We start from the raw sequence: 20,021 nt of genomic DNA, 5'->3' as shown, positions 1-20,021 counted from the left end.
CTTGTTTGGTCGGCAGTTTGACAATTATGAACGGCTTCATCACCTTTTAATGAGGAGCCCTATCTTTGTTTCAGAAACATACGCTGTTACTGGAGCAAATTCTCTTCGCATATTGTGATGTTTTTGCTGTTTGCAAATATAACAGAAAATTGTTATTCTTCTGGTGCGGAAATGTTAGTAATAAAGTTTCTAATTCTTTTAACAAACACTTGACAGAATACTTAAAAAAAATTCCTTATACCTATGTGAAGATTTTACACGAGAAACATTTTAACAATTTTGTCCATCATAATATGGAAATATGGAACGAACATGTATAGGTTGTCATTTCAAAAGGTATTTTATTTTGTTAACGATTCAACAGAATGAAAAATTTCAACATGACGCAAGTTAAGCAACTCAGAAATAGTAAATGTTATAATGTATTACAAGGATGTAAGGTAAGATTGCGGAACCCAGCTCCCATTGGCGACGAAACTATAAATCTCTAAAATAAATCATAATAATAGTAATACATTATAACATCTTCAATGGTAGATCGAAACAGTACAAACGTAAGTTTAAAGCGAACTAAACTGCTACTTACTCTTAGTATCTTGATCCTCTCAGCTACATCACCCAGAAGAAGCGCGCCTTGGTACTGGCCCGACATGTCCTTTCTTATCTCAGCAATCTTTGTCATCTTCCGCAGTTTCTCTAAATTTCCAGTGATCAAATAGAGGAACGATAACTTATCGAAGTTCTTGGTTCTTTGGTAGCACATCTCTACGACCTATAAATACAATACAAGACAAATAGAAGGAATCTTAAGTGAGATATTCTTTCACACACCATTACTATTTGCATGATTAAAAAAGAATGTGTAGAGCTAACTCATTATGGGATATAATTGGCTAGAAACTTATCAGCTGAATGATGTTTGTTTAGTATAACGATTCGTATTGACAATATTACTGACTTTCATGATCCAATTCGCAACATCTTTAAGTAATTTCCAAATTGCCTGTCAATAATGGATCAACATTGAGAATCCTGGAGAGTGCAATGGAAAGGGGAATTCGACAGGAATGTTGTTTCTCGCCTACATTATTTAATATCTATCTAGAAGAGATAGCGAAAAAGAGCCTACAAAATGAAGAAGGCATTTCAGTAGGACGTAGAACAGGGTGTCTATTAAAATTCCAAAATGAAATTTCAAGACTTTCGTGTCCTTCCCCCCCTCCTCCCCCCAAACCATAAAACTTAGTAACATTTTCAAGAGCAAATTTGGGTGCGAATTGAGCCAAATTTTCATGTATGAGATAGAAGCGTGCTTTGATTGAGATTTGGTAGCGTCTAAAGCCGACCATACACATTTTTGGTGGTGAATTTTGACGCTTTATAAAACAAAATTTTCCAGTCTATACTTATATTTGTACAGATGAAAAACATCGTGACCCAAAAGCTAAATTACTTGACTTTTATGACCGTTTTCTGATTTCGTGACTTTTTCATGACTTTCGAGACCGATAGACACCCTGTAGAATGATTAGGTGTATAAAGTTTGCAGATGACATGGCGCTTGTTGCAGAATTTGAACAGAAAATTAATAAGTCAGAAAACTTGAGGAAGGGCTGTGAAGAATATGTGATGAAAATAAATGTTAGAAAGACAAAAGCCATGGTGATTGAAACGAAGGAGTCGGTGTCAAATAGAAGTAAGTGGGGAGAAAATACAAGAGGTGACTAGTTTTCGATACGTGGGTAGTAGTATTAGTAATGATATGAAGTGTGAACGTGAAATAAAGCCAAGGACAGGAACGGAGAAAGAAACCTTTAGGAGAAAGAAAAAGTCTATTTTGTGGAACCTTGAATAAAGACTTGAAAAAAAAGACACATATGGAGTGAGAAACATGGACATTAAGCAGAAAGCATGAAAAATGACTGGAAGCTTCCGAAATGTGGGTGTGGAGAAAAATAGAAAGAATTAGCTGGGTCGAGCGGAAAACGAATGAGAAGGTGTTAGAAATAGTGGGGGAGAAAAGAACAATTTTAGATATTATTAACCCTTAAGTACTCACGCGGGTTGTTCACAGACCCACAACCAGCTGTGGACACTAGTTTGTGTTATTAGCCAGAAGTCCTGATAAAAAAATATTTAAAAAATGTCTCGAAACGAGTTCAAAAAATCTGATTGCAGCAAATACTTTTAAAAACATGTCTAGAGTTACGCTACGTTGTGTTAATTATTTTAAAAAATATACTTTTATTGTAATAAAACAAATATCAATTTGGGGGTCTACTGGACCCCCGCGCGAGTACTACTGTCACAAAAAGGGCGTGAGTACTTACGGGTTAAGAAGAGGAAGAGAAACTGGTTGGGACATTGGAACTGTATCATGAGGGATGTGCTAGGGGCTATGGTGGCAGGAAAGAGAAGGAGAGGAAGGAGATTACAATTAATAAACCATATCAAAACAGAAAGATCGTACGTGAAGACGAAGAGTTAGCGGAAGACCATGGAGCATGGAAGCTTTTCAGCTGCAGAACTCGACCTGCCAATAATGGTAGAATACCTATACCATCATTGAGAATTCTGATTCACGCTCAGAAATCGAAAACAGGATCAATTTATATATCAACGCTAAACATTTGACTATTTGAGAATATAAATAAAAGTTTGTAATTACACAAATGAAAAGATATGTTGCGATTGTTCTTTGTACAAAAATAAAAGCTAATTGAATAAGATAAAAAAAAAAAAAAAAATCAGACCCTAACGTTAAAACGTGGTGGTAATAACGAGAGAACTTACCTGATGATTTCCTTGCATGAGGGCTGCTTGGCCTAAACGTTCCCAGCAAGCTTTGTCATCCAACGCACGAGCAGCCTCCAAAGCTATTTCAATGTTTCCGCATTCCAACGCAAGGCCAAACCGCGTTTTCTCGTCCTTCACAAAATGCAATGCTACTTCAGGATAACCCTTCTGCTGCAGATAAGCGATGATCGACTGACCAACTAATCTAGCGTTGCGAACCATGTGCAATACCTGGAACACACACAAATTATATCGTCATAGGTACACATGTACTACAAATAAATACACAGACGGGTAGTCCTTTAGAAATGGATTTTCAACATGTACAATATTGTTTTCTAAAACTAACTAGCAGTGCCACGTGTCCACCACGTGAATTTTGTTTGATGAGTGGTTTTCACAATATTGAAACCGGGAGCCGCGGTGGCTCAGTTGTAGAGCGTTCACCTCTGGTGCATGGTGTCCTTGGTTCGATCCCCGCTTGCGCCAAGTGAACTTTGTGGTGGACAAACACCGCGTGCGCGGGCTTTCTCGGGGTTCTCCCGTTTCCTTCCACTTCCTTCGTTCTACCATTTGCTTCATTTTTCATTATCGAAACCGGAAGTGGTAACAGATCTCCACCACTTCCGGTTTTAGTACAGAGAAATTAGAGTGGAGGTGGAATAAATTCTTGGAACCTTAATTTATTGCAGAAAACCACTTTTCGCTATCGTTATTGTTTTCAATCTACAGCGATCAATGTTAAAACTAAAAGTGGTTGATTTCTTCCCTTTTCGGTTTGAATAGAGGGCTAAGAGAGAAAAATTATACCTATTCCTGGAGCGCCAAATCAATTCCAAAAAAAAAATCTCGCTCTCTTATCGTTTTCAATCTATGAAGATCAATATTGAAACCGGACGTTGTAGTGGATTTCTACCACTTCCGGTTTTAATAGAGTTAAGAATGGAGATGAAATGTATTTTAGGAACGCTCAATCGACTGCAGCAAACCGCTTCTCGCTATCTATTACCGTTTCTGCTTTATAGTGATCAACGTTAAAGAGCAGATATGATTGCTTTCTAGCACTTGTAAAAATGAAATGAAATCTTTGAGTTTTACGTCCCACGATTATGCCGCTTAGGCTAAAGGAGACGGTAATGATGAGTAATGAATGAAATGGTGGAATGAAGAAAGTGGGAGGAAACGGGAGTACCCCGAGGAAACCAATGCACACGGTGTTTGTCCACCACAAAGTTCACTTGGGGCCTGGGATCGAACCCGGGACCCCTAGGTGAACGCTCTACCATTGAGCCACCGCGGCCCCTTTTCAGCACTTGTGTTTGAATATCACTCAATTTCTAACTTCTGACCCTCTACATCCTCGCTAAAATTGGAGTTGAGTCATCGAGTAGTTCTTGATATGTTTTTGTCTTTCAAATGGACCGATACCCGAATAGAAGGGGAAACAGGGTGTCTACTGAGTTTCATTTTCAAATTCCAGTATATTTCCAGTACATTCAGTATAACTATCAGCAAAATTCCAGCACCTATTACAATGATATTTTTAAAGTTCTTTAAGAATAATCTCACTCTTGATGATTTCAGGTTTGTAACTGCTTTACCATTAAAAGTATATTTTATTTTCAATAAATTTAATCAGCCTTGATTTATTTGAAATACAAATGATTTTTTAACATTTTTTAAATGTCTAATTACAAAATGTATACAACTCTTGCTTTGGAAAAATTTACTATCTCAATGAATACAAAATTGTTTCTAAGACTATTAAAACATTTACAAAAAAAGTATTGAGACTATCCATGGCTTTGGATTGATTATTTTAACAAAAGAAACACTGACCAAAGCTTAAAACACACTTTATTTTAAATTATATTCTGAAGAATTTAATTTAAATGTCTGAAGAAGGATATGTTAGATATCCGAAACCGTCACAAATTATAATTTAAAATAAAGTGTATTTTACGCTTTGGTCAGTGTTTCTTTTGTTAAAAAAAAAAAAAGTATTGTTGACGAATTACCAGTTTCGTGATTTTTCCAGTATGTGGATCAAAATTCCAGTATATTTCCAGTATCAAAATTAAATTACAGTTAAGTATTTCCATTATTTTCAGTAAGTAGACACCCTGGGAAATATATAAAGTAGTGCTGGACTCCTTTAAAAAACCCTGACCATCCACCTGTTCTTAAACGGCCATATTCTCACAATGGTACCTATCATAACTTAGCACTTTGATTTGAAATATCTTCACAAGTCAAACGAGATTCAGATTTATTTCATTTACTCCCACTTATGAAGTACAATATAATTTCACAGGATAAGAGTATAGGATATTTCACAGTCAAGTGTTTATTGAACAAGATTGTACATAATGAAAATAAGGTACACTCATGTCCAAAATGATTGTCGCATATCTATAACTGTCTTGTTGTGGAAATACCATTTGATAATGATTTTGCAGGGCATTTTTTAATACTGTTACTTTGTGTATAATCGGGAAATGCATATTTGTGGTAAATTTCATAGGAAAAGAATTATAAATACGAAAATTACAATGAGTAAAACAAATGGACAAGAAAGTTTTTTTTTTTTCGTTATATTGTTTTTATTTACTGCTCTTTTGACTGAAATTTACCACATATATGTCTTTGTCGATTATACACATACTAACATTATATAAGAAATACCGGGCGAAATCGTTATCAAATTATATTCCTATACTAACATATTTATAGATATGCGACAGTCATTTTGGACACGATTGTACATCAGCAAGGATCCAGAAATGTCTAGTATCTGTAGTATGAAATACACAGGGTATCTGACATAGGGTAACTCTGTTATTTCAGAGTTGCAACAAAATGTAAGAGGAGAAACCGTCTTCAATATGATGTTTTCAATCTCAAGTGAAGGATTTTTTTTTTTTTTTTTTTAAATCGGATGAGCTGTTTGGGCTGTACTCTTCATGCCTTCAATATTAAATGAAAATGCAACATTGCCATTTGCCTGGGCCCATAACGTAAATGAATGAAGTTACTGTTTGAAATGGGGGCTGGCCATCGACATGTTAACATAAAAGACAGTAACTTCGTTCACTTATGTTATGGGCCCAGATAAATGGAAACGTTGAATTTTCATTTAACATTGGGCTCATACAGAAAATGAAATGAAATTAAATATGTGAGTGTTACGTCCCACGGTTATGCCGGTTAGGCTAAAGGAGACGGTGATGATGAGTGATGAATGAAATGGTGGAATAAAGGAAGTGGGAGGAAACGGGAGAACCCCGAGAAAACCCACGCACACGGTGTTTGTCCACCACAAAGTTCACTTGGCGGGGGAGGGCTCATACAGAGTGTACGGCCCAAACAGTTGGTCCGATTTAAAATATTCTTCACTTTAAATTGAAAACATCATAGTTGGAGACGGTTTCCCCTCTTACATTTTGTTGTAACTCTGATAATAATAGAGATACTCTATGTCAGGGGACTTTTCAGACACCTTGTATTTCTTGTATATGGCAGGAATCCACTCCTCAAAGCTTGTTGTGTATTTTTGAAACACGACATATACATTTATATTTAAAAGTTTACTTCTACTGATGGAAAAGTCAAGAATGCTTACCGAGTATTGAAGTTTCGAAAGAAGTTGTCAGAGTTTCAAAGATCAGAACGGAACGAGAGAAAAATTATTAAAAAAAAAAAAAATAAAATAAAAAAATAAAAATAAAAGACCAGTCTCGGACGTGAAACACAATCGTCTGTTTCTAATTTTCTCGTGCGCACAGAACTTTTCAACTTCTTGACATTTACAGACTAAATGTTATATTTATCAGTTGCTGAAAAGTATCAAGCCGTTGTAGGTCGAAATTGAGAATACATTTATTGTAATTTGCAAATTATATTATTAAACTGTATTTGCACAATTTTGTTCGTTGACCTGCCATTTTTCCAGTCGCTATGTAACTTACCACCGTTCAGGGAGTTCTACAGAGACTGCAACAAATTATAAGTCTCACGGTGCCAGGTTCGGGCTATAAGATGGATGCTTTGGTTCTCTCGATTTTTAACGAGTCGTTAAAGATGAATGCAATTTGGCGTTGTCAGCGTGGTATACAACACCCTTTCTGTCGACCACTTCCGACCGTTTCTTTTCACGTGGTAGGTGCACTCATGCTAATTACCGACAGTATAGGTCCGAGTCTAATGTTGTGCCCGGCGGCGGTAGCTCGTCATGCACGATGCCCTTCCAATTCCAAAAAACATAAAACGTAACCTTCCTAGGCGTTAGTCTGGGTCTTGCCACAGACTGTGGAGCTGCTTCCTGCTTTGACCACGATCTTTTTCGCACATTACCGTAGGTTATCCACTTTCCATAGCTCGCGATTAACCGCTTCAGAAACGGCTCGAGTTCGTTACGTTTCAGTACAGATTTGGAGATTGAAAACCGAACGAATAAATGTTTTAAAGTCAGATTATGTGGTACTCAAACATCGAAATTCTTTTTGAAGCTAGCTTGTTTCAAATGGTTTGACGCTATTTCACGGTGTCTACTAAAATTCCAAAATGAAATTTCGTGACTTTCTCTTTACCAAATCATAATTTCTTTTACGAATCTCGAGAGCGAATTTGAGTGGATATTAGGCCTAAATTTCATGCATGCAATAGAAGCATGCTTTGCTTGCGATTTGGTAGCGTCTAAGGCCGACCACAGACATTTTTGGTAGTGAATTTTGACATTTTATAGAACAAAATTTTTCAGTCTGTACTTACATTTGTACAGATAGAAAAAAAAATCGTGACCCAAAAGCTAAATGTCGTGACTTTTTCTTCAGTTTCATGACCGTTTTCTGATTTCGTGACTTTTTCATGACTTTCGTGACCGACAGACATCCTATATTTGCTGATGGATGTTTACGTCATTGATGATATCGTGATTGCTTACATGACAGTCTTGCTCGACTTTTGCCAGAATATTATCCACTTTTGTTGTCGTTGGTCGCGCATTGCGAGGAGAGTCTTCCACATTTACATTTCCAGAACGAAAGCGATTGAACCTCCTTTGGCTGTTGCTGTTTATAACGTCTCTTAGCCGTGAACACACACAATTTCTTCACGAGTCTACGCAGCACTTGAGCATTCATGGAATTGAAATTGTAAAATGATTATAAGAATTCCAAAAATTGTTGTATCTCTACTGCTTTCAAATATCGGCTATCAAATGACGTTAGGTCTGACCCGCTGAGACTCAGATTTGAGACATTAACGCATCTCGTGCAGAGAAGGCTCAAACATTTTTAGACAACCTGATATTAAATTTAATAAAATTTTTCAAGGTTTTATTTAACCTTCAAAACCTTAAGAGTGGAAACACCTGTTGGATCATGTTACATGATGCTATATAATGTACATTGGTAGCTATGATCATCGGTATTCCTTTTGTTTTGCAGATAGGAAAATAGCAACTAAACTTTTATAAAGCGTCGTCTATCAGGTCAATTATATTAGAACGCACGCTACACGGACACAGATCAAAATGTTAAAAGCAGGAAACTGAAAAATCTTATGACGTTAAATGATGAAATATATAATACAATAACTGTGTGGAAACTTCAGATAACTCTATTTCAGTGGCGGCGTTAAGGATTAAAAGCTGGCGCCGTCAAAAGTATTTAATACACGTACACACATCAAAGATATATGAAAAGAACCACAAACTCATCAAGTTTGTACTGTGTGGTAGCACGAGTTCATTATTTTTTCGATTTGGAATGGCAGTGTGGCAGTACGAGGTTAGAACCTGTCCAGAATGGAGGGAAAACAAGAAAAAATGTTTTTGTGCTTGAATATGTTAGATGTTCGTCTGTTATATCTGTGCAACGCACTTTCAGAAGAGAGTATGGAAAAGAACCGCCATGTAAACAAAGCATTTTGCGGTGGTATTGGCCATTCAAGGACATAGTTGTTTGTGTAAAGGGAAAAGCAGCGGTTGACCAAAAATGCCAGAAGAAACATGGAGAGAGTGAGGGATAGTTTTCTGCATTAAGGACCTTGTTTACGTACCCCCACTACCGCAAGCCTTAGTCGAGCTCAAAAGAACGCATCAGTGCTGCAGTGCAGACAATTGACAGGACTATGCTATAAAATGTATGGAATGAGCTCGAGTATCGTCTGGATGTGTGTCGTGTCACCAAAATGAATGAATCATTTATGCTAGCACTGTATTTTAAATGTCCATTACAAATATTGTTTTAAAATCTCAAGAATTCTCATCTTGGGCGTTAACGAATTAAAACATTATTCATTTAATTACAATTTAATCTCTACTTACTTCATCGTACTTTCGGTTGATCAGTGCCAGTTTGAACTTAAATTCTGTTGGATCAATGCTTAGGATACGAGGTCGGCATTCCCTGTCTAAGCAGAACACCTGGTTCCCCTTCACCCGTGTAATGTAGATCGGCAGATCCAATGTTCGAATAATACCGTGATCGCTGAAACAGAAAATTATCACGTAGGCAAGTTAAAATATATATATATATATATATATATATATATATATATATATATATATATATATATATGTGTGTGTGTGTGTACAGTCACTATCATTATAGTTAATGTTCCGAAGATTTTAGAACTAGTATGAAACATATTTTCCTATATTTGCGAATATTTAGCCTATACAACTTCCATACTTCACTATTTATCAAGTTCAATCTATTTTGTAGCTCTTATTCTTGTTAATGCAGCACAAATTATGAAGGGAAAGATGAGGCAATTGACAAACACAAAAATACAAGGGTCATCCAGAAAATAATGACCGTTTAGTTATACAAAACGAAACACCACCTTTACTGGAGAAAACAATTCTGTTACACACCTGAAGCTTCCTTCACTTCTCTATATAAGCAGCACCTTCATTTAAACATTTGTTGTATCTGGTCACGAGGTTCAGAATTTCCATGTTATACTCTTCTGCCGCCAGTTTATTTAGCCAAGTGGTCACTGCATTCTCCAACTCTTCAGCACTTCTATAACGTTTACAAGCCAAAAAGTCTTTCAGCTTTGGAAAAAGATGGAAACTGCTAACAGCAAGGTCCGGACTATAGGGCGGATGATCAAAACTTTCTCATCCAAATATAGTCCAGTAATTCTTGAGTTACGGCAGCTGTGTGAGGGCACCATTATCGTGAAGAAGCACAATTCCTCCAGAAAGCATTTTTCGTCTCCTGTTCTCGATGGCTTGCCATAGTTTTCTTAAGAGTTTCACAATAGCGATTTGCCTTTTTAGCATGAAATCCACCAAAAGAACATCTTTACGATCCCTAAAGACGTTGCCACGACCTTTGATGTTAAGAGAATCTATTTGATTCTTCTCGTTTTTTTGGGTGATGAGGGATGATACCACTCAAGTAATTGACGCTTGCTCTCTGGAGTGATGTAAGACACTCAGGTCCAATCGGCGGAAGAAGAGTAGAACATGGGAATACTGAAGCTCATGAACAGATACTACAAATGTTTAAATTAAGGTAGTGATTATGTAGAGAAGTGAAGGACGCTTCAGGTACATAATGGAATACATTGTTCCAACAAATATTGTTTTCATTTTGCATAACTGAAGGATTTTTATTTTCTGGATGACCCTCGTACAAAAATGTATCATGACAAAAAATATGAAAGAATTCTACACCTGATGTTGCTCATGTGCTTTCATCTAAAATTAAGATAGTATACTAAAACATCTTAAATCTTCGTTTCTATTCAGAGGGCATCTTTTGCATGTGATGCTCAATAGAATAGGGGCATAAGGGAAAAGTGAACTGATACACATAACCTCTACTACCCAAATGTCAACCTTACCTATTCTGTTTCTACTAGCGAGGCTCTAGCAACCAAGAATCAGCGAAGTAACACCCAGTACAAAGGAAATGCTTCTCGATGTGCATAGGCAGCAGCCTATCACAAGGCTCATTCCCTATGATAGCTAACAACTTACTGGGAAGACTCTTTTATTGCATTCAAGTGTAATAAAAATATAATTCCTCTGTTTACTAGGGGTATAATGAAAAGATTACGTACGAGGTTTGGAACACTTTTTCTCTCCACTATCATATAAAATATCAATTCTACTCTGTGCTCCATTAGAACTGTTACTACGAGATGCGTTAGAGTAGGTAATGACACTGATTTTCTTGTAACAAAGAATTTTATTATTTTTACAAATTAAGATCATCTTCAAAATAGTCCCCTTGGAAAGATACACAGCGATTGAGGCATTTTTTCTTTTCGTTCTTGGTAGCAGTGCTGGAAGGCTTTTGCTGGACGGTTACGCGCTTCTGGTTATTATCCAAAGTACCAAAATGGCGGCCTTTTAAGTGGTTAAGAGCAAGGAAAATAAGTCACGCGGCCTGAGAGCTAGCAGATACGGGGCTGAGAAGCCACGTTTTTTTTCTTTCCTTTTCTGTCAAAAATTCATTACTGGAGACTGCGGTGTGACATGGCTCTTTAAAACCATCTTGGCGCACACTTTCGCCATATTCAAATCCTGCACTAAAAGTTGATGGACGGTAAACACGTTCAAATTTAACTTACGTCTGATCATTCTTACCATCAATCGATCTGTTCACAAAGGAGACTTTACTATGTCCACACTGTCATTGTTTGAGGTTGAAGGTCTTCCCACACGAGATTCGAAGGTCTTCCATTTGTTTTCGGCCTTCTAAATTGGACTTGTGCAATCTGAACACTTGTGTCCTGGATAGAAAATGTTCTCCATAAGCCTTTTGTGAGATTTCGTAAGTCACTGTAGCGAATTCGCCAAACACATACAAAATTTGATAGAACGTTGGTCAAACTCCACTGCCGGCACATTTTCGTAAAGCGCCTACTTCAGATGCTCCCAACAATCGCGTAGCAACTGGAGCAAGTTCAAACTTATACTGACAGCACGGCAAGGATTACCGTATTTGCGCGAATATAGGCCGCACTTTTTTCTTAAAATTTGGCTTGAAAAATCATGGTGCGGCCTATAAACGAGATTTTCCCCCTCAGATCATAAATCGTCAGCTTTAAAATGATATGTACACGTATTATTCTGCAGCTTTCGATTTGAATAATTTCAGTTGTAACGGCACATCCACATTTCCATAAACTACAAAATCAAGCAAATCCTTTTCCACATCTGGATGTTTGCATTGTTACCCTCGAAAAGAACACCGACTTTTCAAACTACTTAAGACTTTCTCTTCACTTGCACACCACCGACGAAGTTTTTTTCATCAACAACAAATCTGCGTCCAGCCTCGTGTTCTTTTGTAGAGCTGATAACTTGAAATTTAAATTTCGCTGTGCAACTAGTCAGCTCGTTTTCCATCGTCACTCGGAAACCAAATGATCAACTTCTCTCCAATAAATTAACTTCGACCTTCCTTACACTGTCGCTTTATTAGTCAGTCACCAGATCTCCTAATACGCAAAACTTGTCCTGTTGGTGACGAGTCACCCTTAGTTATGCGAGAGTTGAAGAAGGGGAAGGAGAGAGATGTAACTCAAAGTACTGTCTAATTGAGCTTTCTCGTAAATTTGGTAGTGCGAGATTTACTTTTTCTATAATCTTGTGTCAAAAGTTTAGGTGTGGCCTATATTCGCGCAAATACGGTAACTTAACTGTCGTGTGAAGGTGAAGACAGCAGCGTTGTCGGTTTGTGCACATTGTTGTCTTTTTACTTTTCTAACATACCTCGTATATTGAGGTGATTGCTTAAATCCTTTATAGAATACTATTGCTCCCTTATTTTAACAAGAAAATTAGAAAAAAACAAAAATGGATCAAAAGATAGCGATCTTGGCCAATGATTAGTTTTTGGATCAGGGGGCACAAAATTTTTGAACGGCCCCTAGATCCAGTTTTCGTATTTTCTGCCGAATAAGCATATCATACTGAGTTTACTGATAGTTTGGATTTGGCTACACTATATGTAGTTCTCCGGTTATAAGGCCTACAAGAAAATTTTTGATTGAAATATATTGGATCTTTTAATCCAAAAACGCTGTTTTTCTTCTCACTCTTCGCTTGTATTATGACGTAGTTAAAAAATTGGAAAATACGTTTCCTTATACCCCAAAAATTGTATTTCATTAACTGTTGATTATTTTACAACAAAGAATAATTATATTAAAACACACATTACTTATCAGACCACATATGTGTATTAAGAAGCAACTAAGCTACAGTACTTACCCATTCGATATGGCATATTTGATGTGATTACTGGTAGTGTAGATGAATACACCACTATCATCCCATGCACCTGATTTGACACGAATGTTCTCATGAATGGAACATAGACTCTCCAGACGGCGATTGCAAATGTTCACAGTGTGCTTCGCCAGCAAAGCAACATGGGACAAGTCCGACGACCACACCACATAACGGCATTTAGAGATCTTCACTTGTGCCAGTGTTCTGACATGGGAATGAAAAGAAAATATCAGAATTATTAAGTTCCACACGAACGTTGTGAAAATAAAATATTTAAACTAACTGTAAATTATTATATGCCTGTTGTTCTGTATGGTTGCGAAACATGGTCGCTTACTCTGAAGGAAGAACATAGACTGAAAGCGTTCGAGAACAAGATCCTGAGATGAATATTCGGACCCAAGAGGAACGCGAATGGGGAATGGCGGAAATTTCATCACGAGGAACTACATAATTTATACGGTTTACCAGATATTGTTAGGGTCATCAAATCTAGGAGGCTCAGGAGGGCAGGTCATGTAGTCAGGATGGAAGAAAGTAGGAACGCTTTCAAAGTCTTAACTGGAAGACCAATCGGAAAACGACCATTAGGAAGATCCAGGCGCAGTTGAGAGGACAATATTAAGATGGATCTCGCAGAAATAGGAAAACAAAGTAGAAACTGGATCCAGTTGGCTAGGATAGAAGCCAGTAGAGAGCTTTTGTGAGCGCGGCATTGAACCTCCGAGTTCCATAGACCATAGAGTTAATAAATTATTAAACATTTTCTTCTTGTCTCTCTTAATTAACAAAGCAGAAAATACGCTTAATAAAAGCTATTATATTAAAAGAGATATCTTTTGAAAGTATATATAAGTTGGTTCACATTCTTGTAAATTAAAATGCATTTAGTTTATAAGATTGAAATGTTTCACAAAATCTGCAGTAATATTACGCCTTTCTTTCTTACTGTAGAATATTCATACGATTAACAATTCGTAAACCCACACATAGAGCAAGACGGTAGTAAAAGCTAGCGTTGAAAAAGATAGAAGTGACAAGGCAAACAAGGCATAACCGTAGTTTTGCATATAGACTATTCGTGGATCCATAACAAATCAAAAACTGGCAACCTTGTTTTATTCCATTCCATCTATAGGGTGTCTACTAAAATTCCAAAATGAAATTTCGTCACATTTTCTTCACCAAACCATAAAATTTCGTAACATTCCAAAAGAGCGAATTTGGGTGCGAATTAGGCTGAATTTTCATGCATGCGATATAAGCGTGGTTTGCTTGCGATTTGGTAGCGTCTAAAGCCGGCCATAGGCGTTTTTTGGTGGTGAATTTTGATGCTTTATAGAACAAAATTCTCTTGTCTGTACTCATATTTGTACAGATAAAAAAGAAACTCGTGACCCAAAAGCTAAATTTCGTGACTTTTTCTTGACTTTCATAATCGTTTTCTCATTTCGTGACTTTTGTGACCGATAAACACCCTGATCTACTTCGTTCCCTCTCCGTTTCTTGTTCGATCTGTTCTCTCTGCTGGCTCTATAAAAGCCCGTTCCTACCTCATATATTAGCGAGTTGAAAATGACTGCGACACTCTGAGTTATTTTATCTCTGAAACCCTGTAAAAATCTATGGACTTAAATGAAATGCTAATAATAAAACAAACAATTTGAGGATATTAAGATTCGTTTGTACATATTACATGTTCAACATACTATTTGACTATATGATCATTCCTAGATATTGATCTATTCTTACTGTATTCCCATGAGGATCGTTGACTCGATTAAAGTCCAGTTGCAGTTAATCTGATGGTTTCTGTTAAAGAGCTAATTAAATCCAGCCATCAGACACTACTTGAAATTCATAACTTAATTTTGATTTGATTTTCAGTTTTGAGTTCCTTTCAGCAGCCAGACTACATGAGACGTGAACCTACAGCTTAACGTGGATTCCAAACCACATGAGCTCCCGCCGGGAATCGTGTCCGGGTCTCCCACGCCAAACGCGCGTACGTTAACCGCTTAGCCACGAAGGAGCTCATTGAAATTCATAATTAGTTACTCAAATTTTTTTTTCGTGGGAGCGAGGGACGGTTCTCAGTAGTAGAGCGGTTAGCTCTGGTGCAGGGTTCGACTCCAGGTCATGTAAGTGCGGTAGGTTTTCCCGGGGTTCTCATGTTTCCTACCACATTCCCATTCCACCAATTATTTCATAATCATTCACGTTCACATGTTATTGGTGTACGTCCGTGGGACGCTAAGTTGAAGTTTTCATATTTAGAAAAAATACTTTTTCAATTCATTACTTCCCCCTTAATTCCAGACTATTTGTAGATTGAATATAAAATCCGTGCTAAGTACACAAAAATGGAAAAGATCGGTTTAATGTAAAAATGTGACCTATGTGACTAACACTGCTCAGTGAAAAACGGACTATCTAGTACTCACTGTGGAAGTAGTTCAAATAATCCCCAAAAGAATGCGCGTCCCTATATGTTCCATCAGTTCTGAAGTAATCTGGACTGTTTATTAAATACTTTCGCTTTGGTAGTTAGCACGGACTTTATATTCAGTCTACATTTGTTTTACTATTACTAATACAGTTAAACTTCGATAGACGTTTTTCTGAGTAAAAAGGTCAGTATTAAAGCAAGTCAAGTATGCTTTTATATAAAACAGAAAGTTCTTTCTCTATAGCAATCATTTCCAACTGGATGCTGTATGACGTCACAGTTTGCTGCTCAGGTTCTTGGTAAACCCACAAACAGAGCAAGAAGGCAGTAAACCTAGCGTTGATGGAAAATAAACGTGACAGGAAAAATAATGTATCTGCGTAGTTTTCCAGATACACTATTCGTGCATCCATGACAAATCAAATACTGACAACCTTGCTTTATTCCATTTCTTGTTTCGATTCAACCTTCTCTCTTTCCTTGCTCCGTAAAAGTTTGTTCCTACGTCACACATTAGCGAGTTTGAAAGGACAACTCTATAGCGTCTGAATTTTAGTAAGATGTAGTGTGGCATTCTGCATTACATTATCTTAAAAATTACCTAAACAAACATTATGAGAATATTACGATCATTCGTTTGTACAGTCAGCGACAAAAGTTCTTTCCATTTGATGAAATTAGTTTCGTAAATAACTTCAGAATGGAAGGACAATTTCAGTACAGTTTTCAGTAAATTAAAAAGAATGTAATTTCCTGTACGTTCCAGCCATACCACCGTTGTACGTCCAACAAACCATCTCAAAATACATTTTAGCAAAAGGAAAGAACTTCTGTCGCTGACTGTACATATATCACATATTCAACATGTTAATTTGACTATATTATGATCCCTAGATATTGGTCTATTCTTATTTCCTAATCTATTTCAGTTTCCATTATTAACGTACAGTTAAATTTCGACAAAAATATCCAAAGCGATTATAGCTAATGTGAACGACTCTTGCAGCTTGACTTAGCGATTAACATTTACTAAATTTATGTTACGTTAATATTAAGTATAATGTACTTTATAGTGAAATCTAAATGTATTCACCTCTTTTGCTGCACATCAAACAAAGTCACTCCATCTGTGTCTCGCAGCAGCAACATTCCTGTTCCTGCATAAAATATTTCATCACAATTTGGAGCCTGGACCTTCTTTGTGACTTCATTCTTCAAATTCTTCACCACCAGCTGACAAAACAAGCATGTATTTAAAATTATTACTAGTACCTAATACATACATACACACACACACACACACACACATATATATATATATAATTAAAGAGCAAACAATAACAAGCTACTTAAAAGTATTAAAGATATGCTGCAAAAGAGAAAAATATTATCCTACATCTATTACTTTGTTTAGTTTACATATCTTAATATTTATTCGAGTATCAATCAAATTATTTAACAGAAAGTGTTCATTCTAAATGCAAATGCATTTTAATACGTAGTAAATTTAGTTTTAATAAATCCTGAAGGCTCTTGACCTCTGAGTTTTATTTGTTTATCTATATTATAAGATTGAAAGTGACTATGTTTGTGACTTAATAACTCTTGAATCACCCGACCGATGTCGATCAACATAGATGAAGTTCGGGACTGGGAGTTTTTTTATAATTTCACTTTGACGTTAGAACCTAGAATAACTCTTGCACCACCCGACCCATCTTGATTAAATTTTCAACATAGATGAGGTTCGGCACTGTGATATTTTTTTTTCTATTTAACTTTGACGATGCAACTTAGAGAAGCGGGAGGGGATATATATATATATATATATCTATTATATAAAAGAGAACGCACAAATCCTTTGTTAGCTCATCACGCTAATACGGCTGAACCAATTTCTTTCATTTTGGGGGGGTTATTAGGATTTGGACCCTAGATGGTTTTTATCATATCACTTTAATTTTTAATTACCAGTGTCTTGAGATAATTGACCATTCAAGTGTCCATACGTACAAATCCTTTGTTATTAGTTCATCATAGGTATAAAAATAAACGTATTTATATGCAACCCGCATGACCGTGTCACTCGGCGGGTTAACATAAATGACAGGCGTTTTAATGTTAACATTTACTGCAATTTGAGAGCGAAAAAGTAAAAATTATCTAAGTAACAAAGTTTATTGCGTTCCGGGGTGACCGCAGCGAAGCGGGTCACTCGGCGGGTTAACATAAATGACAGGCGCTATAATGTTAACATTTACTGCAATTTGAAAGCGAAAAAGTAAAAATTATCTAAGTAACAAAGTTTATTGCGTTCCGGGGTGACCGCAGCGAAGCGGGTCACTCGGCGGGTTAACATAAATGACAGGCGCTATAATGTTAACATTTACTGCAATTTGAAAGCGAAAAAGTAAAAATTATCTAAGTAACAAAGTTTATTGCGTTCCGGGGTGACCGCAGCGAAGCGGGGTGAACGCTGCTAGTATAAAATAAAAATGAAAATGACTGTCTTTGTGACTTCATCCCTCTTGAACCACCCGAAGGATCTTGATCAAATTTTCAACATACATGAGGTTCAGACCTGAGATGGTTTTTGTCATATCACTTTAACGGTGCACCTTAGGGGAAGGGGAAGAGGAGAGACACTTATAAATGATCCAAAATGACCGATATTGGTGTCGAATTTATAGTTTTCTGGGTCGCAGAGATGAACAATGATACTTCCGATGATGTTTAAATCCAAATTCAGCTCTGCAACTTGGGGAAGGGACATGATATATAAAAATGATCGAAATTACCAATATCAGTGTGGAATCCATAGTGTTCAGGGACGCTGAGGCAAATAATGACACTTTTGACGCTGTGCCTCGCAAGATGGGGAGAGGAAGGATGATATATATCATCGAAAATGATCGATGTTAGTGCCGAATCCATAGTTTTTGGGGTCGCTGTGAAGAACAGTAACACTTCCAATGTTGTTTAAATTTAAATTCAGCCACTCCACATGGGGGAGGAAGAAGGGAGAGAAATATAAAAACGATCGAAAATGACCGATATCGGAAAGCGCTTCAATACTAAAAAGTGACTGACCAACGGAGCATATTGTTACTTTTTCTTAATTTAACCCAGCAAAGCGGGTAATTGATGCTAATTAACAATAAACATGGAATCTATAACTTATTAATATACATCTGATAAAGGTACATAAACGCAAAACCAGCTGAATGGTTATCTGCTAATCTTCAATCTGTTTCAACATTCAAAATGAACTTCTAAAGTTCAATTCTACTATGTAAAGCGTATTCTAAAACACGTAGGAAGTGAAATAGAAATCAAGAACTGGATATACCTTGAACTCTATATGCTGTTGAAATGACAGGGAATGGAAAGCCGAACTCCCTGGAAATAACATTTACTCAACATATGAATACTTACCGAGTGAGTTCTATCCAAAACAGCGAACCTATTTCTTGCAACCCACAATGCAGTGACTCCTGACGATCTTTTTCCTTCTGGGGAATCCGGATTCTGCGTATCTGAGTCTTTAGGGATGGTGTACAGATCGTACGTGCTGTTCTCTACGTTGGTTGTCCTTGTACATAGAAGAACAGCATTCTCAGCTGGGTTGTACGACATGCTGAAAGAGACCCAGATGAAAATATGAAAATACATGTACTAAAATCATATTACCTGCTCATCTTAAATTATAGCTTGTAAGATAATAATAATATACATTTTTTGAGCCACTATATATATATATATATATATATATATATATATATATATATATATAGATAGATAGATAGATAGATAGATAGATAGATATCTTGAACAGGTTTCTTGGTCCCCATTTTGGGACGTATCGACCTCTTGCAATTTTCTCCAGAAAGCACAAGCGGTCACTTTGTCCCCGTAAGGTCTCTTCGTCCCCGAAAAAAGGTCTCTTCCTCCCCAAATGGATATCCAAACAGGTCGTTTTGAATCTTCGAGGTCTCTTCATCCCAATCAGGCTTACCAACTAACTTTTGGATGGAAATTGTTGACTTAAAATTTTTAAGCACAGAATTCACTGTTCAATACTTTATAGATGTGTATACTGTTCTACACATCAGCAATAACATATTGATTAAAATTTTCAAATTACACCCTGTTTTCGAGATCAGGATTTTATTTTGGGTATATCAATAACAAAGAAAGGAGAAAGAGAAAATAAAATATATGAGAATATTCATTTCAACTGTTAATATTTCAAATTTGAAACATGTGCAATGATCTCGCACTATTACAGTAGTTATTTAAACTAATTCTATCTTTAAAGTAAAAATTTAAAAAACAAAATCTTTCAGTTTAACGTCCCATGATTATGGCCGTAGACTAAGGCAGTCGATGATTAAGACAAGTTAATGATAATGGAGGAATTAATTGAATGAGAATGTTAAATGAAACGAGAGTACCCCGAGAAAATCCACGAAAATATTGTCCACCACAAACTTAAGTGGCCGGGGATCGAGCCAG

The 20,021-nt window shown here is 36.6% G+C and overlaps 1 protein-coding gene across 2 annotated transcripts in view; it reads right to left on the bottom strand.

Annotated features, from left to right (window-relative positions):
• alphaCOP (coatomer subunit alpha) overlaps positions 1–20,021 on the bottom strand; it is a 111,833-nt gene that overhangs the window by 12,677 nt on the left and 79,135 nt on the right. For both annotated transcript variants that reach the window (XM_081730022.1, XM_081730023.1), the window contains exons 7-12: positions 18,942–19,143; positions 16,600–16,739; positions 13,037–13,261; positions 9,125–9,287; positions 2,794–3,027; positions 587–772 (exon numbers count right to left, since the gene is read on the bottom strand). In XM_081730022.1, coding sequence (XP_081586148.1) covers positions 587–772; positions 2,794–3,027; positions 9,125–9,287; positions 13,037–13,261; positions 16,600–16,739; positions 18,942–19,143 — 1,150 coding nt within the window. The remainder of the gene's footprint in view (positions 1–586; positions 773–2,793; positions 3,028–9,124; positions 9,288–13,036; positions 13,262–16,599; positions 16,740–18,941; positions 19,144–20,021) is intronic.

This window comes from Thermobia domestica, chromosome 11 (assembly GCF_964235325.1).
Source record: "Thermobia domestica chromosome 11, izTheDome1.hap1.1, whole genome shotgun sequence".
In the NCBI taxonomy this organism is placed as follows: domain Eukaryota; kingdom Metazoa; phylum Arthropoda; class Insecta; order Zygentoma; family Lepismatidae; genus Thermobia; species Thermobia domestica.
The sequence above is the reverse complement of the archived record's forward strand: the minus strand, read 5'-3'. Positions and strand labels throughout refer to the sequence as shown.